The sequence below is a fragment of the Leuresthes tenuis genome, unplaced genomic scaffold (assembly GCF_036924035.1).
Source record: "Leuresthes tenuis unplaced genomic scaffold, fLeuTen1.0.hap1 SCAF_17, whole genome shotgun sequence".
NCBI classification, from domain to species: Eukaryota; Metazoa; Chordata; class Actinopteri; order Atheriniformes; family Atherinopsidae; genus Leuresthes; species Leuresthes tenuis.
Window position 1 is genome coordinate 14573065 of NW_027325371.1, and position 19333 is coordinate 14592397.

The 19333-nt window shown below is 41.9% G+C and overlaps 1 protein-coding gene across 4 annotated transcripts in view; it reads left to right on the forward strand.

The window, feature by feature from the left end:
• The window catches only part of septin9a (septin 9a), a 66906-nt gene that overhangs the window by 14672 nt on the left and 32901 nt on the right, over positions 1–19333 (forward strand). For 2 of the 4 annotated variants that reach the window (XM_072369762.1, XM_072369765.1), the window contains one exon: positions 17923–18678. In XM_072369762.1, the coding sequence (XP_072225863.1) occupies positions 17923–18678 (756 nt within the window). Of the gene's footprint in view, positions 1–1021; positions 1125–8733; positions 8934–17922; positions 18679–19333 lie in introns of those variants that run through there. The other 2 variants (XM_072369764.1, XM_072369763.1) reach the window with 2 other exon arrangements.

Consider the following 19333-nt stretch of genomic DNA (forward strand, 5'->3'; position numbering starts at 1 on the left):
GTAAGTCATCAGAGTTCCATATTTTGGCCATTTGGGGCCGCTAACGCACAAATTTTCATTATTTCACCATGTGCCCCAGTGTTGGGCGACTGGCTTTAACTAAACATTTGTGGAAGATGTGAGTTGATAAGAAGTGTTTAACTGACAAAAACACTCACACAAATGCACAATATCCTACCATGAACACACAAACACATGCAATGGGTCACCGAGGGTGTGGGCTTTGCACAAGACAGCAGACTGACACATCTAAGTGTGTTTGAGCTCTCTATCAGAGTTCAGACGCTTGCCTCATGACCTCTGACCCCCAGCGCAGTGTGAGGGATGTGCCAACAGTCAGAGGTCATCTGAGTTTCCTGAACATACATTTCAGAGTGAGAGCTGGTGTTTCACTGGGGTTCAAAATACTTGTTTACTCTCTAGTGCTTTTTGTCTTTCTGCCTCCTGTCTTGACCAGTAACACAAGAGAGCTTTCATCTTTTTGGAAAAGTTCCTTTAGTTTCCATCTCATATTGTTTTAGCACATCAGTATTGTTTCAGCCGGCTAGTGTCTTCTCACCATATCCATTTCATCATGTGGAAATCTTGACATACTTTTGGGAGAACTTTCACACCAGCTTGATAAGTTTGCAGTTTGTATCAAATGAATCGCAGCACATGCACACAAGGAACATTATAAGTAAGCTGACAGAAGAGTTTTCTATTCCGCTGGTTATTTTTGTCCACAAGGAGCCCGTCCATGTCACATGGCGGAGCTAATGGTTTCTATTTTCAAGATACAATGCAGCTTCAGTCTTTTGGTTTGAAAAAGAAAGGAAAGAAAGGGCAGCAAATGCAACATATGATCAGCACATGGGGATGTCGTAATTGTGAATTCATTAGCAAGACACACTGAAGGAATCAAAGTGGGGAGAGGGAGGGAGAACAGAGATCCTGCAAGGAAAGAAAGAGTAGAAACAGAAAGAAGAGGGACCGAGGGAGGGAGGGAAGGAGTGAGGGAACGATTGACGAGAGAAGAGGGAAGTCTAAAAAAAGGCAGGGAGGGAGAGAGTGGAGTCAAAGAGCAGACACTACATGTGGCTGTGGAGGGAGTGATCCCGTCATGGAGGGGGACAAATTCTCAGGTAAGACAAATGCTCTAAAAACTCTCAGCCGAGATGAGCTTGAGCTTTTTACTTCAGTGCGTTTAAATCAGCTTTTTTACTGGGATTGTGTGGCTTCTCTGTATGAGTCTATTTCCCCCTCTATGGTATTTTCCACTCTCTCATTCTGTCCTGTTTGCTGACTGCATGTTTTCTTTGGGGTTTGGAACTGGAGCTGGGAGCTCTGCAGCGTTTATGTAGCAACTTAGCTGACCAACATTGGTCTTTATCTGTCCTGTTTCTGCAAGGTTTTTCTTTCTCTTTACTCCCCTGCTATTGATTTTTACCATGAAATGATTTAATCTTTACAGGATGTACGTCAGTCAGAATCGCTTCTCCATTCATGACTCTGTGTGGTCTGACTTTTTCAGTTTCTTCCCAATCTAACTTTGTGTTGAAGTGACACAAAAACATCACTTTCCTCACAGATCTTTCTGTCTCTTTTCTCCATCTGCATTCTCCCACTCCTTCTTGGTGTGAAAACAGGAAAGAGCTCTGTTTGAACAGTACTACTCTTGTCCCTTGTGGCTCTTAACCCGCTTTGGCCATCAGCGAGTCCCTCCTTTAGTTAACAGGACAGAAAATAAAACGTCCCTCAGTTCACAAGCGGAGCCGGGCCAACTTTGTAAATGAAAATCCTTACTTTGTCCATGCATTGTTCATAAGCATTTGTCTGCGTCCGGTGTGTGTCAATTAGTGTTAGTACAGTACATGTCATGCTAAAGTCATCAGTGAGTCAGTGCTGTCTCCTCTGTAATGGAATTTTTATGAGTTTTGGTCTGAGTGTTGTTAAAAAAAATGAAAGCATGAAAAAAAAACCTTAGCAATATGGGAGAAGGTCAAGGGACTTTAGCAGCACATGTTACCATGTGGGTTCTTGTAGGTGTTAAAGAGAAAAAGTGTGAGAACGTGCAGAAAGGTGGTTGTTGTGGTTGTATGTGTGATCTTACCTAACACCTACATGCTGTAAATTGTGGCCCCTTGTCTGCAGGTGCTTCCGCCAGGGTGCTGTAACAGCTTCAGCTGGACAGGCTTTCTGTATGTCTTATTCGAACATTCACTCGTGCATTTATGTATTGATATTTTCAAGCATGTGACATCTTCATGTTTTTTATTTAGGCTTGTGGCAGAATTCCTTAGAATCATGTTAACACAAGAGTTGCTGCACTTTGTTACTCTATGTTTCTACAGTAGCCCATAAGGGACAGCTCCCACTATAGTTTATGTTACGCGCTTGGGGAAGGTGAGGTTCGGGGTATTCGGTTAGTTGCGGCCTGTAACTTTGGTGCTACATGTCAGTATAGTCTATTTTCCCGCACTGGTTCACATGTGGTAATTGTCTTGTCTTGTCACTGCCTGATGTGACACTTGCATGCTCAGATAAGACTTGTGCATGCTTCATTTTGAACAATTACTCCCTCTATCCTTTATTTTGCATAAATATACAAAACCCAGATGTTTCTTTGGCTTATGATGTACTTTACCATCATTCATCTGGTCGCCCAAATCAGCTATGGGCGATTTTTTTTTACTGGTTTTCATTCAATTTTGCCTTTTTTAAATGTGAGAAATTGGACACAATACCGTTTCAGTGTGGATTTATATTCCATTAATGATGGTGCATCTAAAATATTTACTCAACAGCTGCAGTTTTGTATTGGCTCAGATCTTTTAACACCATTTATGTAGTATTCCAGTCTCTGTGAGTTCCTCCAGATTTGTATGATTCTGTACTAACTGGTTGCTTGAAAATGTATTAATTTTCAGCTATTAATCACCAAATCTCGTAACAACTCTTATCTAGGTTTTACAGATCAATATTACCCCACAGTGGTTGCATGTGCGCATCTCATAACAGATAGTGACACAACCACGCTGTGGTGTGCTGCTCATTACTCACCTTACTTGACAAAAAAATGTGTTAGTTAATAAAAAGTTTTGAACCAGGCCATAAAAGCAGAATAATTTTATACTGTCTTACTAACTTACTGAGACATGCATGACTGGTCCCTCTCATCTGTCTCAACCAAATCAATTCAGTTTGCTTGAATCCCTATTGGCAGTGAAGCTGACTTGCAAGACTTCCTTTGTTTCCTGTGGGTCTGCAACCCACCAACATGAATCAATAGAGATGATGTTTTTAGCGGAAATTCTCTGTGAACCGCAGAGATTGTGAACAAAGAACGAAGGGGGCTGACATGTCTCATTAATTTCAGTCACAGTGAGATCAGCTGATGGGATCCGGTATGACACAGCCATGGTCAGAGGCTCACTGAAAACACAAGGTCATGACTTCTAAAGTAGCTAAGCCAGCACTTCTGTCCCTCACACTAACCTTTAACGAATTCACAGAAAGATGTTGGTTATCTTAAGACTCAGTGGAAAGTTTTTTGTTTGAGATTTAATATATCTTTCCCCCACTAGGTGGGGGTGCTGGGTTAAGTAATTCAACATTTTCAGTAAATTTCTTTGCAAAACAATTTCTTAAAGTTGAGAAAACTAATTCAAAACAAAAGTACTGCTTCGCTTTTCTTTTTCATGTTAGTATCTTTCCGTCAACCTGCATATTCTAAAGATTCCTGCTGAGATGTAAACTGTTTTTGTGTGAGTTGCCATAGAAACATTCTAAATAGAACAGTATGCGCCTGCAAAGCTGACAGAGCTGGCTTGCTGATGGTACTTAAGAGAGCCTTTACCCAGTGGGGAGATGAAGCAGAGGACAGAGGAGAATAAATGAAGAGAGTGAGGCCTATTGAGAGTCATCTGTGGTGGTGGACAGCTGTTCTCAGTATTTACTAAGTCATCCCACTCCACGTATGTGGAAACACACACACATGTGCAGGCAGCAGAATCTGTGTGTGTGCATGTGTCACAAACCCTAAAAAAAAACTAAAAAAAAAACTTAAGTAAATCAGTTGAAGGATATACCATTGTGTGTGTGTGTGTGTGTGTGTGTGTGTGTGTGTTTGCAGTGCAGTCTTGCCATGTTTCCAACAGGTGCTGAATTTGATTAAAGTTTGTGGAGTCTGGCTGGATGCTGATGTTTAACATTTGGTTCAGCTGTCACCACAGCTGTGCATCTACTTTACACGAGTTTACTCAACCATGTGGGTTCTGGGCTTCGAAAGAGGTTTTTCTGCGAGTGTGTGTGTGTGTGTCTGCAGTTTTGAGAGACTGTTCAATACACTTATGAGAGTCTCTGCTACCGTAACAATTGTTCACCTTTGGGTTTGAAAGTGTTATTAACATGTTCTGCACAAGTAAAAAGTGAGCCTCACTGTGGACATTTCCCTGTCATTATTTCACCCTTTTAGCTGAAAGCATTGAAAACACACTGATGTACTGTGCTCAAAACCAGGCCCTTCTCCTGAGGGACTGACACTAACAGTTCCGCATCATGCATTAGTCATGCTAACACAGCTCGCTGTGTTCCTTTCTCTCACAGAGCAAGTACATCTTCCTCCTTCAAGGTTTCCATTTAAGAAACGGGGTTTAGCATCACCTCACATCCTCCTCTCTCTTTAAATATGTCATATTTTTCCTCTGCCTCAGGAGGCAATTGGCACACCTTTTTCCATGCTGTCCTCTCCTTCTTGCTTTATTCATCCCCTTTGAAGCTCTGAGCCAGGTGGAGTTGCTTATTATGATGGTTGTCATATAAACAGAGTTGCGGTAACTCACAGGTCAATTCCAAAATATACATACATGTGCAAATGAGCACATGCACCAACTCACAGATTTGACCTCCCCCAGATGGCTTCTTTGCTAAAACCTGACTCATTCGCGAGTCGTCCCCCTCCCAGCCAACACAGCATTTGCTGTTTGAGAAGAAATGCAGCAGGAAGCTGGAATTTCCTCTGTAGCATGACCTGGTTATGTTGAAAACAACAATGACTGTCTAAGACTGACGTAAAGTTTCATTCTGCTCATCCAACAATTTAATCTTTGATCCGCGGCACCTATACATCATTATTAATAAGGACGTTAGTGAACGTAAGTTGCAGTTTATGTACAGTCGTGTGAAAAAGAAAGGACATAATGAAAATAATCTGGTCCTCACCAGGCATTAGAATTAGGAAAAAATGTGTCATTGTTTATTTAACTAAAACTAAGCCATATTGCAGAAGCTGTGTGTGGAAAGCTACGTATAATCTTACTGCTTCCATAGTAATTCAGAATGTTAGGAGCAGAAAGTAGTAGACCGATTACTCACAAGTGGAAACCATACAAAACAGCTGCCTGTCTTCTCAGGAGTGAATGTCCAAGCAAGTTCACCGCCAAAGTCAGACCATGCAATGATCAGACCAACTGTAAAAAAAATGCCAAGAGTTACATAACAGACACTACAGGCCTCGGATTAACATGTTGAATTTTAAAGTTCATGCTGGTACGTTTAGAAAAAGACAAGGGGAAAGGTTAGGTTAGTTGCATCTAAACAGAATTTTGGAACAATATTCTTTGAACAGACAATATCTAAGTAGAGATATTTGGCCATCTTACTCAACAGCACTTTTGGTGGAAACCAAACACAGCATATTAGCACTTTACCAAGTGTCATGCATGGTAGTGGAGGGGTGATGTTTTGGGTTTGTTTTGCAGCCACAGGACCTGAATACTTTGCCTAGAACTCTGCTGTATATGTGCTCGTACTTGTGCCTCTGGAGATCAACCACTGACATATCCAATTTTTTGTTGTCCTGGCATTGCCCTAACAACTGCCACACTGGCTTGGCATCTGTTTATAGAAGTTATCCTCCTCTCCTCCCACACTGCTCCTCTCATTTTTCAGCTCCTGGGAGGACAGGAGCCACTTTAGAGGGGTGGTGGTGCGCTGGGTTTCTTTAAGCAGCAGGCGGCTGTCTCTGTCTCTCTTCATCTGTTTTCTGAAGTGCAACATAACACCAGCAGCTGCCTGTTCACATACATGATAATGCAATCATGCCCATTACCAAAACTCATTTTAGATATATGTTCAGCAAATGTTGTGAGATGTGAGGCTGCAGACTCACAATTTAATTCCTCGTGATGTATTAATACCTGTTGCACTTTATTATCAAGAACATCATCTTACATCGTGCAATAAAGCCCGTCAGAAAAAGAGGCGGTTAAGTGCAAATTATGGTTCTAATATCTGGGATCAACACCTTTCAAAACCTTTCACAAACACTTTTAGGTCATTTCAAAATATCTATGGCACATACTGCAAACAGATAAGAACTGGGATTTGGATTGAGTGCATGAATGCCATTATATGAATGAAGCTCCCTACAGGACAATAAACGTTCTACTCTTCTCCCAGTGTGACAGTTGTTACAGCAGATTGGATTAGCACTGTCTGGACTTGCTGGGGCTTGCAGGGATATGCAGTGGAAGGAAGTACGCACACATGTACATGTGGGTCTCAATGTCATCCTATTTTAGTGTGGGTAAAATTTTGTTTGAAACTATTTGAGACCATTTACATTGTGCAGACTTGTTTTGAGAGCTTTGTTTGGAATCAGGTTTAGGTCCAAGGATTGGGTAAGAGTCATGGACACACACTGGGATAAGGAGCTGCGTTGTGTCAGCAAGTGTCCTCACAAAGATAGAGAGATGTTTGTGTTTCAGTGTAAGATTTCGGTGGTGGGCTCAGTGCATGCATGTTCATTATATTGCATGCATCTGCTGTGCACATATTTACTGTCTGCGTGAGTTCGTGTGAGCACAGGCAGCTCAGTGTGTGTGTGCACGTGTGAGTGTGTATGCCATTTTGAAGGAATCTACCACACGTGTTGGGCAGGACATTGTGGATTGAGGGTGTGTCTGGAGCAGGATTCTCCTCATGTCTCCATCTTTATCTATTTCCAGATTATATTACTGTAAGGAAGTGACACTGCTAACGCTGTTGCCTGTAGTGACAAGTTTGATATAACAATACAACACTGACATCTGCTGGAGGAAGTGACACATTGTGAGGTATTGTGAGGTAAATACCTTGAAGAAAACTCTTCAAGTATGCACATGTATTTAAATCTGGATGGATCCCTGTTAACCGGATACATTAACTAATGATTACAGGGTTTTTGTGGGTGACGTACTTTGCATGGTTCAGTGGCAGGGAATTGCGGTGAAATAAAAATCTCCTGCACGTTTTGGTACAGTAAAAACCTCATATTTGTTTTCAAAATCACTGTGTTAGTGTGTGTTTGTGCACTTGCGCACATCTGTGTTTATGATCAGTATACATGCCTAAATCAACAGAGAGCGCAAACTCTGATTCCAATGTAAGCAATAAGTTGGAGGTAAGCTTTCCAGACATGCAAAATCCCAAGTGCATCATGATAAATCACACATATGACAGCAACTATTGAGGGGACAGTAAACTCATTCTGTTCCTTTACAACTTGAACAATTTATTGCAGCTTAAATTCAGATAATTTCCCATATCTTTCTCCTTAATTTCTTTCCCCCTGTGCAAATGCATTTTTCATTTTGTCAGTCCCCTCATTTTCTGCCTCAGGTGTTGTTGTCTCTCTGGGATGCCTTTATTTATAAAGCACTAAGTCTTTGCAGATTGAAAAGACCGAACAGCGTCTGCTAGCATCCACACAAATGTGACAATTACACTGTTAGTGTTTGCTGTCTTCACTAATGAATGGGTCAGAGGCCTTTAGCAGCGTGTTTTCACTATTTGCCTGTGGCTGGTAAAGGATGAGTGGTTGCCTCGGGGTATCATGGCATTGTTTGTCAGACTGCTGTAACTCTAGCACACAGAAAAAGCCAGTTAAAGTTAGGACTGCATATATCTGGTGAGAAAATGCTTTGGAAGCAAGGCGCTCCAGTGATCTAGCTGTGAGCTGTTCACAATCACAGTGCATTCTTGAGATGCATTCATTGACACACACATGCAGACATCCCCCATCTGCCACATCCTTCTTCGAGACACATCTGCACACACTGACCAACACCCCTGTGCACCCTTCCCCCTCTGCCCCCAACACACAGAGGCTCATTCATGTGGTCATTAAGTCATTAGCCTACTTATTTATTGATGTCTGCCTCCAGAGCAACTGAGCATGTCTGACAATCCACTAACGGCCAGTGTGAGCCTGCCCTGACCATATTAGTCCATACAATGTTTCTTGTGAAACTTTTCACTCCATGCAAGACAGACAAGAAACAGGTCGTCCCCATGGTGGTTAATATGCTTGCAGGACACTGGAGTTAGTGTGTATAAAAAGTCCAGGAATAATGTGTTCCATCATGTGATCATGCCTACAGGAAGTGCATTTGAATGATTTGATGGGCCCAGTTGAAAATGAAAGGTTTCACAGAAAGAGGCTCGAGTCTGAGAGGAGGGCTGCAGAAGGGGAGGGAGATATGGAGGGAAGGAGCAAGGGGGGAGGGAAGGCGGTGAGCTAGAGAGGGAAAGAGGGAGGAGGAGGGTGGTGGTGGTGAGGGGTTGTCAGTGCTGGCTCATTCCAAGCTGTGGAAGTGGAGGAGGAGAAGAGAAAAGTAAGTTGCTGCTGTAAGAAATAGAGGAGAGATAGGCAGAGAACAAGCTGCTCAACTCTGGTGTTTTTCTTTTTTCTTTTTTAACCCTCCCTCCTCTCTCGTACACGGGCTCCTAATTTGGGATTTGTTTAAAAGCGGGACTGCGGCTCAGGAAGACTTTTCCTTTGCTGGGGAAAGGGAACCCTGCTCCCTCTCTCACATTACACACACACACACACACGCACACACACTTGCTCCCCAAAATGTCTGATTCCACTGTCAACGCTCACTTGGAAGGGATCATATCAGACTTTGAAGGTCAGTTTATTTCACTCCATTGCTTTTCTTCTTCTCGTCACTCTGTAAAGAGAGGCTGTCTTTAACCCTGCCATGAGGACAGTATAGATAGCTTCCACATGTTAGATTTGGATCGAGCAGATCTGGAAAAACGAAGAGAGGGTGAAGGGGGTTTGTTGACGTCTGCTGTGAGGTGTGGTGTTTTGAAAGGGATATACAGCTTAAAGTGTTGCTTTTTAGTTCTCTTTAACTTTTGTTAAGAGGCGTGAGAGGGTATTTGTTATGGATGACCTTGTGTGAAAGAGATACTGTGCACTCAGAGAAAAGCTCGCCACTGATTTTGCTACTTTTCAGAGCACAGAAAGGCAAAAATGAAGGTGTATTTTGGGCACTCAGGAGACTGCAGCTGACCATACAGCTGTGAGGTGAACACCTGGTCCGCCTCCCCCTTGCTTTTCCATCTTCTCCCCTTTTTCATCTCTTTGCCCCTGGCCCCCTGTCATCCCTCTCCTCCCATTCCTCCTACACCTCCTTGTCCGCTGGCTGTGCTTTTCCCTCTCTCAGCAACTTGTCCATCCACAGTACCTTGGCCTGGCTGGTGGTGGATGTGAGAAGGGAGGGTGGGCGGGGGGTGACAGGCCGACACCTCTCTCCCAACCTGTCTCCCTCTCACAAACACATAGCCATTAGGAACGCATCCACACTTGTCCAGGGCTGCTTCTCTGTCAACACTAGTTTGATTGTGGTATGTATGGTGAACCTCTCTGCTTCTCTTCCTGTCTTTAGGTGTTTAAACCTCTGGGTTACACAGTGCAACAGAGCTGAAAGATAAGTAGTGTTTAGAAAAGAGAGACATCAGGGCTGAAGAAGTTTGCTCATGGCTTAAAGTCATGCTTTTAGACATGCCTTGCTCATGTGGACCAACAGCATAATGGGCCACTGTTGTGATTGCCAATAGTGTGTGTTGCTCCTGACTGGGCAGAGAGTATGTTAATACCTTTGTGCCACCACCACGGACCATGATGTGGCTCTGTGAAACTCAGTGAGTACAGTATGGAACAGATAGAGCAGGGACATCCTGTTGGAATTAGCATTGGAAACTGAAGACCAATAAGTGCTTATTTTAATGTAAACAATGACTATTATCATGAGCTTAAAAAAGGAAAAGATTTGGTACATTTTAAAATGAAAAATATACACTTTTGCAACATCAGACAACTACTTTTAACTACTTTTAGATGCAAAACGCCGAGAGAGCCAAAGGACATACGTATTTACCATACACACATGTTTTGGCAATACATTCAATGACGTATATCAAAGGAAGCTGAAGCTTTCCAATAACAGCATGTCATGCAGCCGGGACAGTTCATATTAACTCAACAAATGTGGTGTTGTTGAGTAAAACAGAGATGGAACGGTTGAAAATATCATATTTCGAATTTTTCCCCTTTGTTTCCCACTAGAGGTGTGACCAGAAAAAAAAAGCACACCTATAGTCATGTGAAAAAGAAAGTACTTCCACTTTCATGTTCAAGATTTTACATAACTGGGCATAGAATCTGGACAAAAAACCTGGTTCTTACCAGCTTTTAAAATAACAATCAAATCAAATACACTTGATTGACACCTGCAGCCAATCTAGAGTCACCGGTAACAGGATCATGTTTGGAAACTGGAGCATATTCTTTGCTATACTCTTACCTAACTACACCACTGAGAATCTGAAACGGACAGAAGATATGATTTTCTTGCCCATGAGGCTGATGACCTGATGGCCTCAGCCTCACAGACTGCTGCAGATCACTGGCCAAACGACCAGGCTTCCTCTGAGCAAGATCACACAGGAACACACTGACACTCAGTCAGCTTGTTGAATTCTCCTGTTTGTCTTGCAAACACTTTCTTTCCCGTTTTTTTGCCTGAAATTAAGATATCTTCATCAACTGGACTTCAGAAAGTAAAAACATACTTAAAGTTTGACAGTTCTGCCAACACCAAGAAAACTGTGTCACGTTCTCCCAGTTAATCTCTCTCTCTCTTTCTGTTTGTGCACTGTTTGTTAGGGGCATTTGCTGGTCCAATGAGAGGAAATTCCGCAGGAGTAGATTTCTGTGGTGGGTGAAAATGTCGGGGTAGGCAGTAGAGAAGTGGATCTGAGCAGAGCCGGGCCTCTTTTTACAGATCTGCGTGGGGCCCAGCATGCATGTCTCTCAGCAATGCATCACAGCAACACAAGTCTTGACAACCACTTATTAGATGAAGTTCAACAATAAATCACCTGGTAAAGAATTAGGTTTGTTTATGGATGTACGAAGTAAAGAGACTATAATAAAGGACAGTAGACTTCATAACTGTAATTCACATAAAAGGCATACAAAGCATTTAGATCATTTGTCACACTGGGTTACTGCCACATTTACGGTTCTTTTTTTTAATTAAATGTGGAGCAATGTCAGCAATCGCTTCCAAAACAGGTAACCCATAAGGTTCTGTGTTACTAATGTCGCTAATGGGGGCAGACAGAAATTTCAGCAGGAATCAGGAAACTCAAGCACATTTCTAAATAAAAACTAAAAAGCTAACTGCCACTTAACTGTGGCTTTAGATTTTTTCAGGAGCTCAGTTCAGATGCTGCCCTAGATTCCATAATGCATTGGAACTGTCATTAAGAAGCTTTTGATATAGATATCTTTAAAAGAATACATGTACAGTTTAGGGTTAATGTGCTGTTGACAGTAAACAGTAAGACTCAGTAGCCCCACTGACCCAGTGTGAGAGAAGGAGGAAGTGTTTTCCCACAGAGAATCCTCCTCTGGAGTCTCCATCCTTATCAGCATGATCAGACCTCTCCAGACCCACCAGCAGGGACAGGTTTCCTGCTAATGACGCAACTGCTGTGGTGCTGTAGGGAAGCAGCAAGGGTCATGCTGCACACCAAACACTGTAACTCTTTGTTGGGCTTTAAAACTAGTCTGTTCTGTTTTCCCCCCGATGGACTCGTGGAGTAAAATCCTGTGGTGAATCCAGCCCCAGGAAAGCCATCAATACACTTCATGCTATGACTTAAAACAGCTAGTTTATAATGAAAGATCTTCTTTTGTACTTTCAGTTGGAAACGTTTGTTTTTTTTCTTGTTCTTTTTATTTCTATTCTGCTGAAGAAAAAAAACAGTTGGCACTTGTAGCAGAAAGTTTAGCTTTGAAAATGTTCAAAGTTTCTGTATGCAATATTTAGTCGGATCTATGGGCAGAAATACAGTTTATGCAATCTGCAATTTTGCCATTAGATGTCACTGGACCCCACACCTGTCTTTCAAAGACACAACAGTGTGTTTTGATTTTCCTTTTAACTAGGCCCTAGGCCTTTTGCATTTCCATAGAGTTCCAAGGTACAGGCTCGATTATGCAAATTTAACCTGTTGTTGTGTGAAAGTCTCTTCTTGTTGGAGTGTTGGCGCCAAGCTGCTTAGAAGCCTACACATACAGTTTAACCAGGATGTGAAGTTCAACTGCATTCACTCAAAATCTGTTAATGTAACGCATTTCAACAGGTCGTGGGTGTTTTTACTGAGGTGAGAGAAGTAGAGGTTAATGTTTTATTTCTCTGACATTGTGTTTTCTTGTTGCTATTGGACTTCTCCTCGTTCATTCTCAAGTTTGATCACCGCAATTTGTGGTAAATGTTGTATCTTCCCAGCTGATTGATGTGGGTATGAAAGGAATGAGCTGATTGTCGTGAATACAAACAAAAACAACACCCGTGTTCCGATGGTACATTTCAAGGTTTACAAAGTTTATGAGCCATGGAGATTAAATGCTGCGAATAGTCAACCTATCAGACATGTTCAGCGCTGCAAGACCCACCCTGAATGTTCCAGCTTACTGTGAAATATCTACTCTGGATCTCTGGTTAGCCTCTGGTTCCTGCCATGGAAACGAAAGTGGTCAAGGAAAGGACCCTAGGTCCTGGAAAAGGTTCCTGTGGTCAAATTGCAGCCAAGTGCTCTAAACCCACAGAGCAAAGCTTATTTTGACATTAGGGCCACTGTGTTTTTAAGAGAGGATGAGCGTTAGTGACTTCTATGATGATTGGCTAATATGGTTGACATGACCAATTCATATGTATAGTTGTACACGTTTTGGCTACCATAGTAACAACACCTGGGGTTTAATAATCCTGCAATCGTTTACTGAGCACGTACACTAACAGAAAGTCTTTGTCTTTTGAAGCCTGAAACAATATTCCTTAATATGACAAAAATATTAAGGAGCTGTGGTGCATTCCATTTACTTTGGAAGTTGCATGTTGGAGCAACTGTGAATGATATTCCAGAGAAACTCGCCTGGAAAACCAAAGGGTTTGCTCATAGACCATAGTTTAACTGTTTTTAGTATTCTCAAACACTCCAGCAATATCTTTTAGAAGTTTCAGTCTTAGTGAAGAAGGCTGTCAAATCCAGGCTAACAGAAAGAATAATCACAGTGTGCGTAATTAATTAGAAATGCTGTGAACCTATCTCTGCTTTTATTTTGTATGCAGTCAAGGTAAATGGCTTAGTTCATTTCTTCTTCTCTAAGGTTCTGCTTCTGATTAGCAGCTTCCACACCTTCTACTTTGTTAATGCATCAATGTACTGTATGTCCTATGTTGCCACCTTGTGAAAGCATTATGCAACTTTTCTCGCTCCAAACCACCTAATGAAAGTGTCCGCAATGCGCTATTCTATTAAAAATAACTTTGCAATATTGTAAAATTTCCTTCAAATTGACAATATAGAAACCAATAATTCATAAAGTGATGTGTTTTTGATGGATGATTTCAGATAGCCCATGACCTCTCTATAAAAGCCGTCCTGTTTTTCATCAGTTGATAGATTTTAATGTGAAGCAGCTGCAGTACAAAATATTAGGTTTCCATTAACTGTAACCTAATACAGCAGTAAACAGGAAGGCTGTTATGATGAAATAAAATTGACTCGCAGTGAGGCTGTGTTACGTGGATGCTGTGTTTCCTGTGAGTTCCTCGTGCATGTGGAGGGAATTTAAGCCAACAACAAACTCCACAAATAGCCACTTCTTTACTGTATAATAGGAGGGATTTTAATCAATAAGATCACAAATATAGCACAAGTATTTATTCCAGACTTTATCAAACAATCTCTGTCATACTCTGTGACAACTGCACAGTTTGGAGACTGTAGATCTTTGAAACTAGTTAGGATTAATGGTTTGACAAAGTTTCCTCTCAGCCACAGAAAGCAACATTAAATCTTACCGATCAGTGCGGCTCATCTACTGTTATGCTTAAAGAGGCATAGAGAATGCGGTGCTCAGTCAGTACGTGCTACATTGCAGAAGCTACATCATGTGATTTTCTGGTAGTTGAACTGTGTTTCAGTGGAAGACATCCAGTCAGCCCTTGCCTGAGGAAATGTTCATTTTCAAAATCATTATGCTTGGCTCAGTCTCTTCCTTATTTGGTGATTAGTTCGTTTTCAGTATTGTTAGAAGTCAAAACAAATTTAGGTTCAAATAAAATCTGCGTCTGTTTTGGGTCAAACCAGAGGCGATGAGAAAGAGGGAGAGTAAACAGAGGTTACATTTGGTTCACATTATTGTTATTAGTATTATCTGTGCTTGGTTGGAAGGCCCGTGATCAGTGCAATCACTTTAGAGCAGACAGTCTCTAGCTATTTGTGTTTTTTCCATGATAAAGTATCACACAAACTGTCTTACATTCGTGCACAGAGGCAGGTTTTTGTGCCATTTGTTCATACAAACACAAACACGAGGTGAATTGGTGGTATCTCTCCATCAACCCGTACTCATAATACACACATGTCCCAAGGTTTGGCTCCAACTGGGGGAAAAAAACACAATGTGTTTGCTTTACTTTCCAGCTGGGTTTAAACACACACACACACATCCAGAGAGATAGTAACACATCTGACAAGGCCTCTGTCTCCTCTGTGTCTGAGAGGACGTCGTCGTGTTGGCCTTCTGTCACCGCTCACAGAGCACAGTCAGCTCGGTTCAAGGCAAAAACATCATTATATAACAGTTTTAAATAGTGCGAGGCAGCTTTCCTGCTGATTGTCACAGCTCAGGCGAGCCTCACACATCCATAAACACTGCAACTGATGTCCATTAACCTTCTTCTCTCAGGTTTTGTAAGTAACAGCTCCACAACCGAAACCACAAAGTGACCGATCGTATGATGCAGGGATAAAACATTCCTCCCATCTTTATCGCCAGTGCAGAGCGAGATTGTGAAAAGCCGACAACAACTCTACCAATTTCTTTTTTTTTTTCTCCCAGCAGAAATGAAGCACAACAAATACTACATCCATTTTTAGTCATGCTAGCCTCATTGGTGAATGTACCATGCTTGAGAAGCTTTAAAAATGGCTGTATTTGTTATAGAAATGTGCTTTTAGAACAAATAAAACCATATTTAGTAAACTGGCCTTCAGATCTGTTCAATTAGGGGCTTTTTTACACTTCTTTCTGAAAAGAAAATCTTTTACTTCCTTCTGGACTACTATACTGTGTAATTGGCATGCTTCGTGTCACATACTTGGAGAAAGCCGATGGACAGTAATGTCTTCGAAGGAAATTCCTTGTGAGCAGCCCAAAGAGCTTTTTGTCACACACCAATACATTTATCGGTGGAGATGTACTGTCCAGTGCTCTAATGATCAGCCTATCCCAAGTCATATTTTTTCATGACTTCCATCTCCTGTTCCAGGAAATTCTAAAAGGTAGGCACAATAAAAACAGTTTTAGTTCGTTTTTGCGGTATTAAAGAGAATATATTGAGGCAGAGCAGATTAGTGAACAATACTCATGCTCATTAAAGCAGGTTTATACTTAAGAAATCCATTTTGGAACACCCCTGTGGAAGGAACAGGGCTTTCTCCTATGCTGGTGCTTGGCTCGTCAGCCCTCGTGGAGGCCAGATCCTAGTGCAGGCTCTGGGACAAGGGCCATGCTCTTGCTCCAAATTTTGTAGCTGCTCTAGTCTCTGAACCAAGCTGAGGTGAGCCAGGAGTCACCCTCAAATCTGACATGGAACTGAACTGTCAGAGGAAAATGTGCAGCTTTTCACAACTCTATCAGATATATTTTAACAAACTGCATCCCTAGATCACAACTACTGACGCTTTGGTGCCTGAGAGGAATGTTACTGCTGTAGATGCAGGAGATGGAGACTGATATGTTCACAGGGACACCAAGAAAAAACAACTGAGTGGTTTAGACATGATTAATGGGCGAGAGAAGAAAAAAGAAGAAAAGAAAAAAGTTCTGATACACAGATCTGTTTTCAGTTTTTGGACAGTCTTTGGACTCTAATATTTGATTTTTGATGAGATCATGGGATTATTTGCACATTTATTGAAATGAAGCCATGGGAGAAGTTCAGAAACTGAAGTCGTGCTTTTGGTGGAGCTGTTGTTAACTGAGCTGTTGGTTCTTACACAAGCTCAGAGTGTTCAACTAGCTTTAGTCTGTAGTTTAACTATAAACTAATGTTAAAAAAATGTTCTCTTAGAGTTACATCATACTCTATACACAGCATTTCTTTTTAGTTGTGTTTAGGTTGTATGTGTGTATTTTTTTAATACCCCAAAATACTTCTTAATACAGCAGTTAAAGAAATGTTGCACAATTATATTTAACAGTTTTATTATTTGGAACAAAAGTTGTTGGAAGAGACAATGATAATAATAACATTTTAGAAATTATTCTAAGACTTTTTATGTTATACACTGTATAAAATTTCCATCAAACTGCCATCAAACCTTTTTTTCCCCCCAGATTTCTTTCATAAAGTCCAGAAACAAAATAAGTCTAGAACTTCAATAACGAAGAAAAATAACGAGAGTAAAGTTGTCACTCAGTTTAAAGATTACAGCCCAAATGTCAAGAGAAACCTTTACACTTCAAAATTGAAGTGACTCACTGGCCAACCATAAGTCTACAAAATGTCTTGTGTAAATGAGCAAAAAAAACCTAAACTTTACTTTCCACAATTGCGTCACCAAAATATATAAATAAATAGTGTGCGCCACACATTCTCATTTTTCTATCATCATTTAAACTACATCAGGAAGTCTTTTCTTACCTGTGCACAATAAAAACGGACATTTACTAACGTGATATTTGCTCACAGAACATATAACCGAATCATTTTGACAGGAAGACAACAGTAATGGGCCACGTGATCAATTAAGGCTCCAGTGGGCGTCAACAGTCCTGGGAGGGGTTGGATGGGGGTGAACAGGTGTGTGAGATGTCTTGGTGACGTAACGGCAGGAACATTTTTTACGTTTTATTCCCGTTGGCAGGAAATAAATTAGGCTTAGGCTTTTTTTTTTTATCGAGTGGCTTCATATTTACAAACAACATGCTATCGCGTTACGTCAAGCGCGTCAAATCAGGTAGGATTAACCAGATCAATAAGAGTTTATTATTAGATCAATTATAGTAACAGCAACGTTCCTGGCGCTGTGGCCTCAAATGTCTTTTGTGTTGCCTATCGAATTACCGTTTGTACGTAGCCAACAGTTTGAGCTTAACAGCTGAGCACATTCCTGTCATACTGTCACTTCTCTTTCAACGCATGCTGCTATTTTATTTATTTTCTTGTCGTCTTTAACGCCGTCTTTCTATTGTGAGGACTCACTGGGCCTTGCCTGTAAATATGCAGCTGCTTTGGACTGCATTGCTGCAACAGGAACTATATCAGTGACATTTGCTCTCCTTAAAAAGCTTTAACTCACAGAATCACCCACTCTGTTCGCCCACAGCATACAAAAGTTGTTGTTTTCATGAAAGGTTTTTGCAGCTATAAGTCCCCTTTTCTGACATCTGCACATTTTTAGTTGACTTTTTTCTTTGTATAATAATGTGTAAATTGGTTTCAAGATTAACTTCTGAAATAATTCATCATTACATGTTGATGGTTCTACTTTTCGTGGTTAACCACAGATGTTTGTGTTTTCCAGCCCTGAAACGGTCATTTGAGGTGGAGGAAACCGATACATCAACGCACCCGTCGCCCCTCTCTCGCCGCACTACCTCCTCCCTCCGTTCGTCGACATCCTCGACATCCAGCCATCGAAGCTACGATCTGAGTTCCCGCAACTCAGACTATTCTTCATCCAGGTCCTCTGCCTCTGAAACCTCCAATCTACGTTCCCCAAAGACCGGCATGAGGCGCATTGAGTTATCAGGGGGTCGTAACCCCGACACAGCCTCTTCTCGCCGCACAGAAATGTCCATTGAGGTCTCCTCCAAGCAAATAGACAACTCACCCAGTGCTGGCATTGCCCGTTTTGGCCTGAAACGGCCAGAGGTCAGTCTGAGCAGCCGGAGTAACCCCCTGGATAATTCCTCCAACTCCATTTCCAGCACCACGAGCAGGAGGGCAGAGCTCAGTATGACGCGTTCACAGGAGCCCCCGGCCCCTCCCAGGAGGATGGATGCCCAGCTCTCCTCAGCCCCGGTCTCTAGGATCCCTGAGCCCCCCCAGAGAAGAGCAGAGCCCCCGTCTCCTAACCTCAGCCCAATTGAGGTGGTCCCCAGGAGGCCAGAGATGCCTGTTTTCCGACAGCAGGACGGTTTGGTACCTGGCAATGCGGTGGAGAACAGCAACCACCCGCCACCGGCACCCATTGCCCCGCTGCCCTCCTTGGCAGAGCCACGGGTGGAGAGGGTGCAGTCGCCTGTCACAGAGCTGCCCACAACCCGACCAACAGACAGTGAGTACCTGCTCAGCTCAGTCTGTTTTCTCGGGGGGGAAATATTTGGTTTAAAATAATTGCCTGGGGGTCAGTTGTGTTTTGTGAAGGTGAACTGCTCACTGAAGTTCACAAAACAGTCCATATCTGTCTCTGACTGCAGTTTGACTTTCTTTGTTGTTGCCAATCGTAGCAGTTTCAACATGGGACATCTTTCTAAATGATAAAGTTGCAGCAGTTTGGCAGCAAAACTCAACTATGATGAAATCATCTGATTACTGTGTTGCTGCTCTTTTCCCTTTTCTATAAATGAGTGTAAGACAAGGAAAAGACACAAAGTTAAGACAAGAACGTGTGCTCACACACAGTTAAACTCATTTTAAATTGAGCCTTCTTTGTGTGCTTATTTTGTATTATTTCCAGGATTATTGTACCTAATAGTAGAGGTGGAGCTTTTAAGGGCCAACAAAAAAGATCCCAACCAGAATCCCTGAGCTTCTCGGTGTAGACTAGCTGTGAATATAGGTCAGTGAGGATGATGATGACAATCCCAGGGCAGCTCCCACAGCACAACTTTGAAAATAAAAACTCAGGCAAGCGGCTGAACAGGCCAGCAGAACTGCAGCTGAGAGTACATTTGCAGTAAATCCATACAGCAAGATATTTTCAGATGCTT